The sequence below is a fragment of the Apteryx mantelli genome, chromosome 25 (assembly GCF_036417845.1).
Source record: "Apteryx mantelli isolate bAptMan1 chromosome 25, bAptMan1.hap1, whole genome shotgun sequence".
Classification (NCBI taxonomy): domain Eukaryota; kingdom Metazoa; phylum Chordata; class Aves; order Apterygiformes; family Apterygidae; genus Apteryx; species Apteryx mantelli.
In genome coordinates this window covers 5,450,394-5,463,336 of record NC_090002.1, presented here as the reverse complement: position 1 = coordinate 5,463,336, position 12,943 = coordinate 5,450,394, and the positions used below count along the sequence as shown (strand labels likewise).

General features: G+C 52.0%; 1 protein-coding gene across 2 annotated transcripts in view; it reads right to left on the bottom strand.

The window, feature by feature from the left end:
- Positions 1-1,012: 1,012 nt before the first annotated feature.
- Positions 1,013-12,943, bottom strand: part of ADORA1 (adenosine A1 receptor) — a 29,402-nt gene continuing 17,471 nt past the window's right edge. For both annotated transcript variants that reach the window (XM_067310539.1, XM_067310540.1), the window contains exon 3: positions 1,013-1,974. In XM_067310539.1, the coding sequence (XP_067166640.1) occupies positions 1,341-1,974 (634 nt within the window). In that variant the 3' untranslated portion in view covers positions 1,013-1,340. The remainder of the gene's footprint in view (positions 1,975-12,943) is intronic.

Here is a 12,943-nt window from a genome sequence, read left to right as displayed (position 1 = left end):
GTGAAGGGGGCACCCAGCAGGCCAAACTCCCCCACCACATGTGCACTGTGTTTCTTTGCATAGCCTGCTAAAGAGCCACCCATAAATCTCACCCATCCGAGCTCCTTTTCCTCTCTGCAGCCTCTCCCAGCTGCAGGAACCTGCTGCAGTCACTTGGCCCTTCAGTGACGTCCAAGGGGCATGACCCTCCTGGGGGAGGAAAAGGGTCATAAGAAGTGTGTTTCCCATGGGATGCTAGTGAATAAGGGATGCTGATAAGAAAGGAATCCTGATTAACTCAGATTAATTCTTCCCACCACCTAGTCAGCCCTGGAATAAATCCTGCCACAGAGTCAGGCCTGGCAGAGCTGCTCTGAGCCTCACCCAGAGATCCTGCCTCCCTCCAGTGCAGGATGAGCTGGCAAGGCCCGCTTGGATAAGAAGAGGAAGAAAGGAGTTGAATCCTCTAGAATAAAAAGAGAGAGGGCACACGGAGGGGACACAGCCCTCTGGGTGCAGCTCTCAGGGTGACAGGGTGCTGCTGGAGTCTGTGGTGAGACATATCAGGGCAGCAAAGGGTGCTTCTTGCTGAAAGTACTCTGGGGCTATGCTTGAAGGTTTCAGTTTCCCACTTTGGTAGCCTTGTGAGTTGGAGACAGACCCTTTTTCTGTGGGGATGGTGGGTTCCTCACACTGCAGTGGGTGCTGGCATTGCCAGGGGATGCTTTTTCCTGACCCCCTTCCATGGTTAGTGTCCCAGCCTGGCTTGCCTCTCCCTGGCTTTGCAGGGACAGGAGTGCTTTCGAAACCCCGTGCCTCAGAGCTGCCAAAATCTCATTAACCAGGGCTCCTCTTGCTCTTGGCAGCTTCACTCCCACCAGTGTGTCCCTCTCCCCTGGTACCCAAGTACTTCCATTGGCCTGGGGATGTGGTGGCCAGAGGGTGAGGTACCCCTCAGGGGTGCCTCCAGCATCACCGACCACCATGCTCCAGGGAGCCAAAGGTCCCCATCAACAGCAGAGGACCTTCTAGGTGGTTTTCATCATTTTACTTTATTTGCATTAAGATAAACCGCGCCTTTGTCTGTACAATTTCTTCTTAAATATTTGGCAACCTTTAAAAAAACAAAACAAAAAAACAACAGAAAAGTAAGGAACAGTGCAGGCTACAATATCAAAACAGTACGATGCTTGTGAATAAATAACTCCCTAGAGTAGCTTGGGGATACGGCTGTTCAGATTGCACAGGATTGGCTAACCTGGCTCTCCAGGGTCCTCGCCCCTTCCCCTGATGGCAGGAACAACAGTAAGACGGGAACCTGGCTGGGCATGGAGAACCTCCTCTCTGCTCTCTCCTAGCCCCTAGTTGTCTGGTTCGGCAGTGGTGCTGTTGACGTTTTTGTTGGTTTTGCAGCAGAAGTACTGGTTCCAGATTTGCAGGAAGGCTGTCCGGAACTTTTTGATCCTGAAGGCATAGACGATGGGGTTCATGGCTGAGTTGCCGTGGGTGAGGAAGATGGCGATGTAGGTGAGGATGTGCGGCGTCTCACAGGATGGGCAGAACAAGGTGATGCAATTGAGGACGTGCAGAGGGAGCCAGCTCAGTGCGAAGAGGAACAGGACCAGTGCTAAGGACTTGGCGATCTTCAGCTCCTTCCCGTAATACTTCTGGGGATCAGTGGAGCTGGAGGAGACCTTCTTGTTGAGCTGCTTGCGGATGAGGTTGAAGACCTCCAGATAAATGAGCAGCATCAGCAACAGGGGAGGCAGGACCCAGACAAAGAAGTTGAAGTACACCATGTACTCCATGCTGATGACGGTCTCGAACTGACACTTGATGACAAACTCTGTGTGGGTGGCATTCAGCTCCTGAGTCCTCCGCATCTTGTTCAGGTTGTTCCAGCCAAACATAGGGGTAAGTCCCACCAGAAAGGAGACGATCCAACAGCAAGCAATAGCCACCGCTGCCCGCCGGGGTGTCACCATGCTTTTATATCTGTGGAAGAGACAGTGACCGCAGGGAAGAATTAAACACTAGCAGGATCATTTGCCCAGGTTTAAGACTGCTCCACTTGGGGTGCCAGTGCCCATGCTGAGATTGCACAGTGCTCTTCCCTCCCTTCCTTGGAAATTTTTAACCACTCATCTGGATAAACATGTTAACATCCTGGTTTCTCTGCACGTGCCCTGGGGAACCCCCACCCTGTCTCCCACTGCCTCCTCCAGCCCCAGGGACTGGAAGAGACCTCAGGGGTAAAGTTGGAGCTCTTGGGGTTGATTCAAAGCCAGGAAATGCATTAGCAGCCTGGACCAGGATGGGGGCAGTCTGTGTGTTCAAAAAAGTGTGATCAAAAGCGACCTCAATACCTAGAGGGGCTTCATGTCTCTTCAGCAGCCCACATTACATCTGAGTACGCCACACAGCAGTGTCTGATCTTTTCCACCCCCTGCCTGCATGCCATCCCCCTGCACTGGCCCTGCTGGGACCCTGCCCCAGCTAATTCCCCCTGTGCCAGTGGAGGAAATTGCTAGCAAAAGCTTCCTCTGGGATCTGCTGGGCTGGAGGAAGGATCCATCAGTGCTAATGGACCCCTGGTGAAGCTTCTGGGCCGAGCCTGTTTCATTTCCTAATGTGCTGGGCTGACTGACAAAACCTCTTTCCTAATGGGAGGGTGCCAAGGGATGGAGGGAAGAGGAGAACCATGCTCTGGCTTGGCTCTGCCTCCTCCCTGGTGCCACCAGGGAGCACACTGGGGCTGTGCCCGTCTCTCCAGAGCTTTTCAAGCGGGAAGTGAAGCCCGCTAGATTGATTTTCCCCTTGGCCCTCAGATGAAAGCTTCTCCTTGGAGGCTGAGAAGATTCACAGCCCAAGTGTTATTTCTTTCCACTGGAGGGGATTGAACAAAGAACGTTTGCTGGGTTTTTGAGCAAAGCTGGTGTTAACCTGGCCATGGGGACTGTATGGAGGTGCTGGAAAACCTGGATCCCTTTCCCGGTGCTCAGAGGTCCCCACTGCATGCCTGCAGCCCTAAACTGTGGTATAAAGATGAAGCATTTTAGAACTTTTTAATACACCAGTCCTGCAGCCAAGAACCCACATCCTTCTTCCCTCCTTGAAGGTCCCTTCTCAAGTTCCAGCTCACAGGCAAATTGTCGGGGTGAGAGCACAGAGGGACACAGGATGGAGCAGGGACATTGGTCCCTAGGAGTCTGGAGGGTCTGGAGCCACCAGTCACTGATGGTTTTCCCAAGTGAACCCCCTCTGGTCTGGGAAGCAATTTCCAGCATCCCAGAGGCAGCCAGGTCCCATGGGAAGGATGTGTCACTGTGGGCTGCTGTTTCTTCTGCCAGCCAAGGCTGGAGACAGAGGGTGATTTATTCCTTGTGGGGAGGAGAAAGGGCAGGAGACCCTGAGAAATGCATAGGGCAAGGAGAGCTGGGGCACAGGTAGGCTGAGGGGTGGTGGGGACTTCGGTCAGGGAGCACCAGTGCTGTGGACTGAGCAAAGAGAAAGAGGGGTCCCACAGGAGCATTGGCGGCAGAGGGGTACAGGAGGCCCTCGTGGGGCTGTGCACTGACCTGTGCACCCCATGTCACTGATAATGGAGGAGGAAGGCCTTCAGGAGGGCTTCTGTGCCCTTCCATTCATAACCCTCTGCTCCCACCCTGCTAGGCTCAGGCAGCCAGGGGGGACTAAAGATAGCAGCATCAACCCCCCCCTCCCTAGCTCCTTCTCTTTGCAAGCCCTTCTCACGGCCCTGCAAGCTAAGGCTTGTCCCTGCAAGGTATCTCCCAATTCCCAGGGCTCTTCTAATTTTGCTGAATGTGCCTCCATCCCAGGTGCTCACCCGGTGCTGCAGCACTCCACAACAGCAGTCACAGGCAAGACAAGGATGCTGGGCAGCACCCGTGCCACTGCAGTCCCCAAACACCTTCCCCGGGCTTGCAGCCAGGCCCCCAGGCACAGAGTGGTACTCATCCCTTCTCTCCTCCCCTGGACGCCTGCATTTGAAGCACACACTTGTCACCGCTGCAGTGGGGAGCACAGGGGACGGAGTGATCACTGGGACCCTGCTGTTAGCCATGAACCAGAGCCGAATCGGAGGACACAGTGTTCACACTTGCAGTCAGAGTGGAGAGGATGGGGGAACCAATGCAGGGGACCGAGCCCTGGTGACCCTGCCCCCCTGCAGCTCCAGAACATTGTGTGTTGTTGCAGATAGTTATCAGATCAGCTGTGGAGGTTGCGGAGACCTCAAGTCCCAGGGCGCATGCAAGCCAGCGTGGTCCAGAGGCTGTAACACACACATAGCAGGCCAAAAGACCCACACGCCGCTGGCTGCACGTCCATCTCCCCACTTCACCGCACATACATCTCGCCTCCTTGCTGCGTATCCATCTCCTGCCATGCTGCACATCCATCCCCGACCGCACTGTGCATCCATCCCCTCCTGGCGGCAAATCCATCCCCCACCACACAGCATATCCATCCTCTCCTTGCTGCACATCCATCCTCTTCCCACACTGCACATCCCTGGCCTGACACAAACACAACGGCCTGAGCATCTGGTCCTGGCTCACACTCTTCCCCGCTTTGCTTTGCACCCTGAGGTTTAACCAGGGCACTGCAGAACCAGCCAGTGGCTGAGACATAAACGAAGCCTGTGTGTCCCCATCCATGTTTGCCCAAGTCATCATGGTCACAGGAGCCATGGCTGAACCTGAAGAAATAAGTGGAAACCAGCAACATTTGGAGCTACAGGGATTTTGTTCCCTTTCCTCCTTTGGGCAAGAAGCCAAGGGCAGTGAGGCTTTCCAGTTGCAGCACCCTGCAGGTAATGGTACTGCCCCAGGGCCCATAGGTGCCTGCTTCCCCACATCTCTCCCTGGCAGTCTTGCATAGTGAACCAGCAGGAATTTGGGCTAAAACCCAATGATTAAAAAAAAATGATAAAAGCTATAAAATGACTCTGAATTCCTTCTCCTTCCACCCATGGGGTCTGACCATGCAGTTCCCGTGGGGCTCAGCTGCTCTGAAGGCTGCAAACCTTACTTAAAAGGAATGAAATGTGAGATCCCACCTGTAGTCCGACACCATTGCACAGGGTGTTTGGTGGTGAAGCAAATAGTGGAAGGGCTTGGGAGTGCCCTTGCTGCTCCCACTTTCCTGCCTTGGACATGCTAGAAAGAAAAAAAACCTTTCTCATTTACCTCATTTTGCATTAATACGATAGGGCTGGAGTTTGGGATGGGCCTGGGAGGCAAAAGCACTAGAAAACACTGGTAATGGCTTACAATTAATAAATAATCATATTATTATTATCACCATCACTATCATCATTGCATTTTTATTACTACTATTATTTTTATTAACAGCTGTGACTAAAACATCAACAATAATGGTCACTGCCATCATCATAAAATTTGGGTTTGTTTCCTTCATCTGCAGCATTTCAAGCCTGGCCATAATTTCCGGCTTCTCCTCTAGCCCTCCCTCCCTCTGCTGGCTGTCTTCATGCTGTCCCTTCCCCATGGAAATGGGCATCATCCCAAGCCCTCCTGGACACCCTGCCAAGACCAGGAGAAAGGAGCCTGGAGGGAGTACAGCGACCATCCATCCTCATTGACATTGCGGTGAATTGGTATGGGCAGGAGTTTTGGTTTGGGGTGGAACCAGGATGTCTTTGAGGGCTTGGAAAACATTGCAAAGAGCCAAGATATCCATTATTGATAGAGTGCTGTTTGCATCTCCAGAAGAAGCATGATAAGTGACAGCTGGAGACAGAGGCAGACAAACCAGACCCAGGAGTCATGCAGAGCTAATGGGTAAGGGGATGGAGAGTTGGAGCAGGCTGCTCCAGGGAGAGATGGTTACTTGTGACAGGATGTGCCAAGAGATGCTTCAGTCACACACGGTTTCTTGTGCTGAGGATGGAGTCCCTGGGAAAGATGCTGCAGCCCCTCTTCTCCAGGAGATTGCAAAATGCTCCCCTGGCCCTTACCCTGAGGACATTATCCTTTGTTTTCTTTTGCTGTGTTCATCATTCCCAAACTAGATTTCCTTCTTCCTTACGCTGGTCACCAGACCACCAAGTCTTGGTGTGGCTGGACCTCCTCATCCCTCTCCACTGCAGCCAAGGGAATGGGGCTCAGCCCAGCGCATGCTGTTTAGATGTCTGTCTCCCAAGAGAGGGTCCATTTCCCAGGTCTCCTCCCACATTTTGATCCAACTCTACAGCCAAGAAACATTTGCTCTTGGCTTGGTTGAAAAAGCTTGAAAGATTCCATGGCTGGTTTGAATAAAAAAAAAGTTTTTAGTATTCCTTTGAATACTGTTTTTTTTTTCCTAGAAAATAACTTGCAATTCTCCAGCCAGCCCCAAGATGTGGCTTCACTGGTCATTGCTCTGGTAGGGTTTATTTCAGCGCAATTCCTGGGAGATTAATTCAGTAATGAAGGCAGGCCCTCACTAACGAAATGAAGCCAGAGCCAACATGGTAGGAGGAAAGGAGGCCAAGCTGACATGAAGCTCATCTGCATTACGAACACAACAAGGAAAAGCAGCCAGAGCATGTTCTGATCTAACTGAAAATATCTAGACAAAAGCACTTTGATCTCAGATGGTTTAGGTTTCTGGTCCTTTTTCCTGGCTATATCTTTGCTTCAGATCTTTCAGTGTGCTGGAGGCCATGGGATGGGAAAACTCAGATGCTGGAGCTTGAAGCTGCTGAGAAGTGTGAAGCAGTATCCACCTCCTGAGAGGAGGAACCTCAGCTGTGGTTCACAGCTGGCACATGGCAGTCCCAGGGCACCCGGGGAAGGTGGGAAGTGCTGCAGAGGGGACATTGCATGCAAGAGAGACCTTGATCACAGCTCCTTTTCAATTCTAACTCTGGACTTGAAGAGTCTATTCTTTTTTCAGCCTCTTGCCCATGACTATTTCCCATAATTCTTCTTCCCTTGAGATCTCTTTTGGGCTTAATATAGGTTAAAACCCTTGATTTCAGAATCTTTAAACTTATCAAGGATTTGAAGGTTTATTAAAATGTCTAGAAAGGTCTGTTAGCATTGGTACAAAGGTCTTAGCACCAGCATCCCTCTTGCATTGTCTGTATGCATCTCCTATTTGTTCAGGTTGGGACTGTCTCCTCGCTGGCTTTATGCCTCCCCAGTGTGTTGGGGCTGAGCCCATGATTCAGGCTTGTAGGTGTTCCTGAAGGTTTGCAAGGGGGGCTGGAAAGCCAGTCTGGCTGGCCGGGAGCTGTCCCTTGTCCTCCCCGGAGGACACAGCTGTGTCCTGGATGGGAGTGTGCATCCTGAGCTGTTCCACCCTTTGGGGCTGCCCAGTTACCTGCCCCTTAGAGTCCATGCCTATGAGGGTCTCCACGTCTCAGTGCTCCCTTCCAGATCCTCAGCTTCCATCTTTGCAGCTCTTTAGGGCCAAACACCAACCACGTGATCCTTCACGCTCTAAACAACATCCATCCAATGACTGCTGGCAAACTAACACTAGCGATGGGCCCACGTCTGCAAAAACAGCTGGGACCATCGAATGAGGCGTAACGCACTCTCCCTCCTGCCACAGAGGAGTTTTGCACCCTCCTGCGCCATCCCTGCAACGTTCACAGCTGGGATGGGGGTGACAGACAGGAACAACACAGCCATAGAGGTAATGTGACAAAACAGCTCCCAGGCAGAGGGGTGCAGACACTCTTTCAGCACATTGCTCTCATGATCACGTCACTTCTGTTTTTCCACCATAGTTTGGCTCTCTGAAGAAATGGGGTATTGTGACAGCTGGTGGGCATGTGGATGGTGATCCTTGCCCTGGGAAGGGATGGATGTCAGCCAACATCTGCCAAACCTGGCAGCTGGATGAAGCTCTCCATGGCAGTGCATTCCCACAAATGCTTTGAAAATGATGCCCTGGAGGAAGGAGACAGGTCCTACCAGCATCTCTTCTGGGATGCATGGGATCTCTAAGTCTCAGACTTGTTGCTTGTCAGATGCCAGCTGGGCCAGGCTGAACACAAGACCTAAACATACTTTGGGACTGGTCCAAAGCCTGTGGATGCTCCTTCTGATGAGCCAGAAGAGTGCGGCCTTCTGCAGTGAAGACATAAGTGCTGGCAGGTGACAAAGCCCCTGTCCTGCGTCTAAATGGCCAGGCAGCCTTCATTGGCACAGGATTTCCTTGCCAGCCCAAGGCCAATATCCTGCCACAAAGACACTCCCTAGTGCTCCAAAGGAGCAGGGAGGACCCAAGGTGCCCTGTTGCCTCCTAGCACCTCCAGTCGGCTGGTCTGCGGGACTGCTCGTGAAGGGCAAAAATCAAGATGTGCCAGCAGGCCCCTGGGACAAAGAGGGGATAGGGGGACATGGTGGGAGAGGATGGGCCAGTGCCTGGTAGTTCAGGCAAGTCAGTTTCCATAGTCCTGGCCTCAGATTCCTTGCGTGACCTTGAAGAAGTGGCTTAAAGGAAGCTGAGGAGGAAAATCCCCACCTAACTCCGTGTCCATGTTTTCTTGCTCAGGATGAGAGAGAGCTGAGCTGGAGGGTAGACTTGAGTAAACATAACTTTGCTTTTTCTGCAAGTCGCACTTTCTTCAGGGTTGTAAACAGATTCCCACGACAGGAGAGGCACTGATGGGAATATCTCATCATGCATGTAGATGAGGCTACATCCGAGACCTCTGCCTAAAACCTCTCTGGCACACCTCAGGCACTCACACCTCAAGTCAGGGCTGTCTGATTCCCACCATCACTAGCTACACCAGTTTGGAGCATGCACTGGGACAGGGACATGGGGGGAACCACAGGGCACTGAGCCTGGGGGACCATGGGAGAAGAGACAGTGCAGGCTCTCGCACACTCCGCAATACAGGGCTCTCAGTGCTCCCTGACATGCGCACAGCAAAGCCTGCCATGTACAGCAAGAAGAGGTGGGGGACCAGGGTGTCCAAAGAAGGGAGTTTCTGAGGACATCCTGGGGTAGATGTCCCTGGTGGCTGCTAGATCCTTCCTGCTATGCAGCTACGAGGCCCTTGTGTGCAAAGCGCTGGAGGGAGGTGCAGTGATTTCAGTGGTTACAGCTGCTGCTGTGGCTGGACTCCCACTGAAGCCCTGCGGAGGGGCAGAATGTACCTGGCATGGCTTGGAGTGGCTCAAACCACCCCACTGACTGTCGTCAGAGGATTTCTGCACTGTACAGTATCTTTTCCATCTTGGATCGTCTCTACAAGCAGCTAGCGCCTTCTAGCCCTATAGCTCAGCACACATGGTGTCAGCTGGAGTTACAACAGCTCAACACCCTCAGCAGAGAGAGGAGCTGGGCATGACTAACCCTCTTCTTTCAGGACCTCTTCACCCAAAAAGCTTTCTCAAAGCACTGTCTATCAAAGCCAAAGGGGTGCAGCTGGCCTGGCACCTGGCGGGGGATGCATGGGGAGAAGCAGCACTGCATCCCACTGCTGTAGGAGAAGTCCACACCATGCTGCAAGGCTGCTTCATGCAAACCTGGCCTAAAGCCACCGTAGGAGAGGCTGAAATCATGTTCACTGGGTTTTATAGAGTTGTAAGTGCACTTGGTTGCGTGATTCCCAGTGAGGTCCCTCCTGGCCCAGTCTGTGTCCAGTGCTATAGGGTGATGGCTTGGTTTTACCAGCAGAAAATGACAGATCTCTGTGTAGAAATTACTCTGCAATGACTGCCCACAAAGCGCAAGTGGCTACAACCAGACGAAGCAGCCGGCAAATTTGACGGACGTTTCTAACTGCTTTGAATAGCCAGCAATTCTTTAATGGATAAAAGTGATGGTGATTATGAGGCATATAAGAGCAAATCCACCCTGCCAAAACTGACTGGTCCCTGCACACAGAGATGCTGTGTCCCCAGGGCTTTGGTGAGTGCTTCATTTAGCAGTGGGTGAAGCTAGAGTTGGCCACAGCTCTGGCAAAACAGCAAGAAAGCGACAGAAAACAGAGGGTAGTGAGAGAGCAGGTTTTGTGCTCTGAGCTTTGTCAGAGCAGGGATGTGCAGATTGTGCATGGGCTGGCACTGGGGCTGTGCCCATTTTCAGCTCTCCTGGACCCCAGACAGGGTCTAGGGGAGATGGCACTGCCTTGGCATGGGATCAGGCCTCCCTGGCACCTTTCCTGGGCCCTTGGAGGTGGTCATGGGTTCCCCAAGGGCTGCAGAGAGGCACAGGCACATCCAAAAGCACTACTAGGGACACTCATAGCTCTGCAAGAACCAGGGGAGATAGATACAGCAGAAAAGGGCTCGTATGGGCTAAAGTGCCTGGAGATGAGGAGTGCTGTGTCTACAGGGCAGCTGAGCTGTGTTGAGGTCCTGTCACCCAAATTTCCCAATACAAAACATGAGAGAATGTTAGGGATTTCCATCCAGCTGATGGCTCCAAGTATGGGAACAGGCATCCTCCCCCAGCAGTCTGAGGCCTGGACCTGGGTGTCCAACACATCCCCCGCCTCTGTCGCTTTCCTGACACTTTCAGCCCCATGAAGCTAAGCATGTAGACAGCTCATCCCACCTTGAGCTTGACATTTCCAGTGGGGCAGCATCACCACAGCCTCGTTAGGCTGCTTAAGGGGTAATCTATCTACCCCCCAGTACACATAGACGTGCACACTTCAGCCACCTGGTTTCTGAGTCTAAAGTGTCATGTTTCTGGTTCCAGCTAACGGATCGAGTTCGACCTTTGCCTGCTGAGCTGCAAGGGACTTGTATTATCACATCTCCGGTCCCTGTGATGTTAGGAACAGCCACGACCTCACACCAACCCAGATAAATTCATTGCCAAGAAATCATAGCCCCCCTCTCAGGACTGAGACCAGCTTCATCAGAGAAATAGCTGGATGGATTTCTGCAGCCTGCTTCATTCGGGATGTCTGCTCTGGCGGACTCCCTGGGCTCGAGCGATGAATCACAGCCCATCTTTGGGAACAAACCACAGACTTCCAGTAACTACAGATCTTCTTTCAGATCACTTTCCAGTTGTCCTGTTCTCAGTTCAGAGAAGAAATGCAAGTAACCTCTGCAGCAGCTCTACCGCAGACCTGTGCTGCTGGCTTCCCCTTGGACAGCCCAGCGGCTCTCACTGAAACAGGGAGCTGCAAGGGGAAATGAGAGTGCGAGAAGGCAGGAGATCGCAGGGAGGGAGTGTGGAAAGCATGGGAACCTTGCACACATCTCTCTTCTTCAGGATCTCCCCCAGGCACAGGGGAGACGCTGCTGTTGTCCAAAGAAGGCAAAAGAGTATGTGTCATCCATGGCAATTTTTCTCACATCCTTCATACAGCGTCCTTCAACTGAGCAGTAAATATAAGTCCTTCCTGCATATAAAGTTAATCTTGTTTTCAAACTGAGCTTGATTTATAGCATATGGTTGGATCCTAACATGTTTCAATACATGGTCACTGCAAAAGCAGCAACAACACTTGGTGAGGTTTACTCTCCAGCCAGAATGAGTCCCTTATCCCAAACTTGTGTGGGTCAGGGTTAACCAGGGGTCTGGGGAAGCCTGGGGCATCCAATGCCTTACAGAAATGACAATGATTTAATATCTGTCTCCCTGGGATAGCAGACCCAGGGGTGACCATCCCTGCCCTGAAAGGAGCCCCGAGACCACCCAACACCGTGGGCAGCACTGAATCCCCCTGGGGCGCTGAGCATCCATGTAGGGACAGCCGTGCTCCAGATGTATCACCCTGCTGCTGCTGAGCGATGGTCCTGCAGGTGCACCCAGTGTCCCTGCCTGGCAGGAGGACCTGGGTGTGCATCGCACTGAGGCACAGATTCGCTCTTGCAGCAGTGCGTGGCAATGAAGCCGAGGAAGACTTTCCCATACGCACTGCCTGCTTCCTTATGGGGTAACAGACAGCATTCAGCCTCCCGCGCCCAGGCGGCTCCAAGGCTCCCTCCCAGCTCCACCATGTGTGGTCACAGCCCTCCAGGATTTTCCTGGATTGTTGGCTTCTCCATCCAGGGCCTGGGGGTAGGTGGGAGGGAAGTGATTTAACACCATTGGCAACAGCTTCAAAATAATGAAACAAGCTGCAGAACCTCAGGAACTGGGGAAAAAATGTAATGTTCTTGTCATTTGGCTTCTGGTTTCAGAGACCAGCATTTCTGAGCATTTCTCTGCAATGCAAAGTATGAGAAGTACTGCCTTTAAAAAAAGAAATAGCAGTTGAGATTCTTCAGTAATAACAGAATGCCGGGAATTAGGGCACAGAGCAACAGCCCAGGCACTAAGAGATAGGGGGTAAAATTATGAGAGTTGATTACATCGGCTAGTGGGCAGTATGATAAATTTGAACAGTTTTCAGTGTGTGACCTCCATGCAATAAAGTTACTGGACATTTTTAGTGTCTAAACAGTTTTGTTGTCAAAAGGAGAAATTTTGTGTTCAAACATCTCCTTGGAGAGAGGTGCGGGCCCCCTATCCCATGGCTCACCCCCTGCTCTCCTGGGAGCAACCCCAACTCCAGCAAATGATGATTTATGCAGAGCAAGAAGGTTTCAAGAAGAGATGGTCCAAACCCACATTCATTCCTCTCCTCAAAGCAACCTGGAGGTGTTTTTTTTGCCTTCTGTCTCTCCTAACACCTTCACGGGGAGATGGATGTGTTCGGACAGGAGTCTTGGGTCATCTGCCCTCTCTATGCCAGACCATCACTACATGCATCCGGTCACCTCGCGGGCTCTCACACGTCAGCCCTCCTCCCCAACTGCCACTGCTTGCCGCCACAGCAATTAGCTGGGAGATGATTAGGCAGGCCTGACCCAGCAGCTGATCTCACATATCTCTGCATGTCACTGTATGACTAGAGAAGTCAGGGCTCTGTACTGGTGTTGTGCCAGGGAGAAGGGACAAAAGGCAGCTTTGGCTATCTTTGGTGTAAATCCAGACAGACTTTGATGGATAAAAGTGGCAATTTTTAATT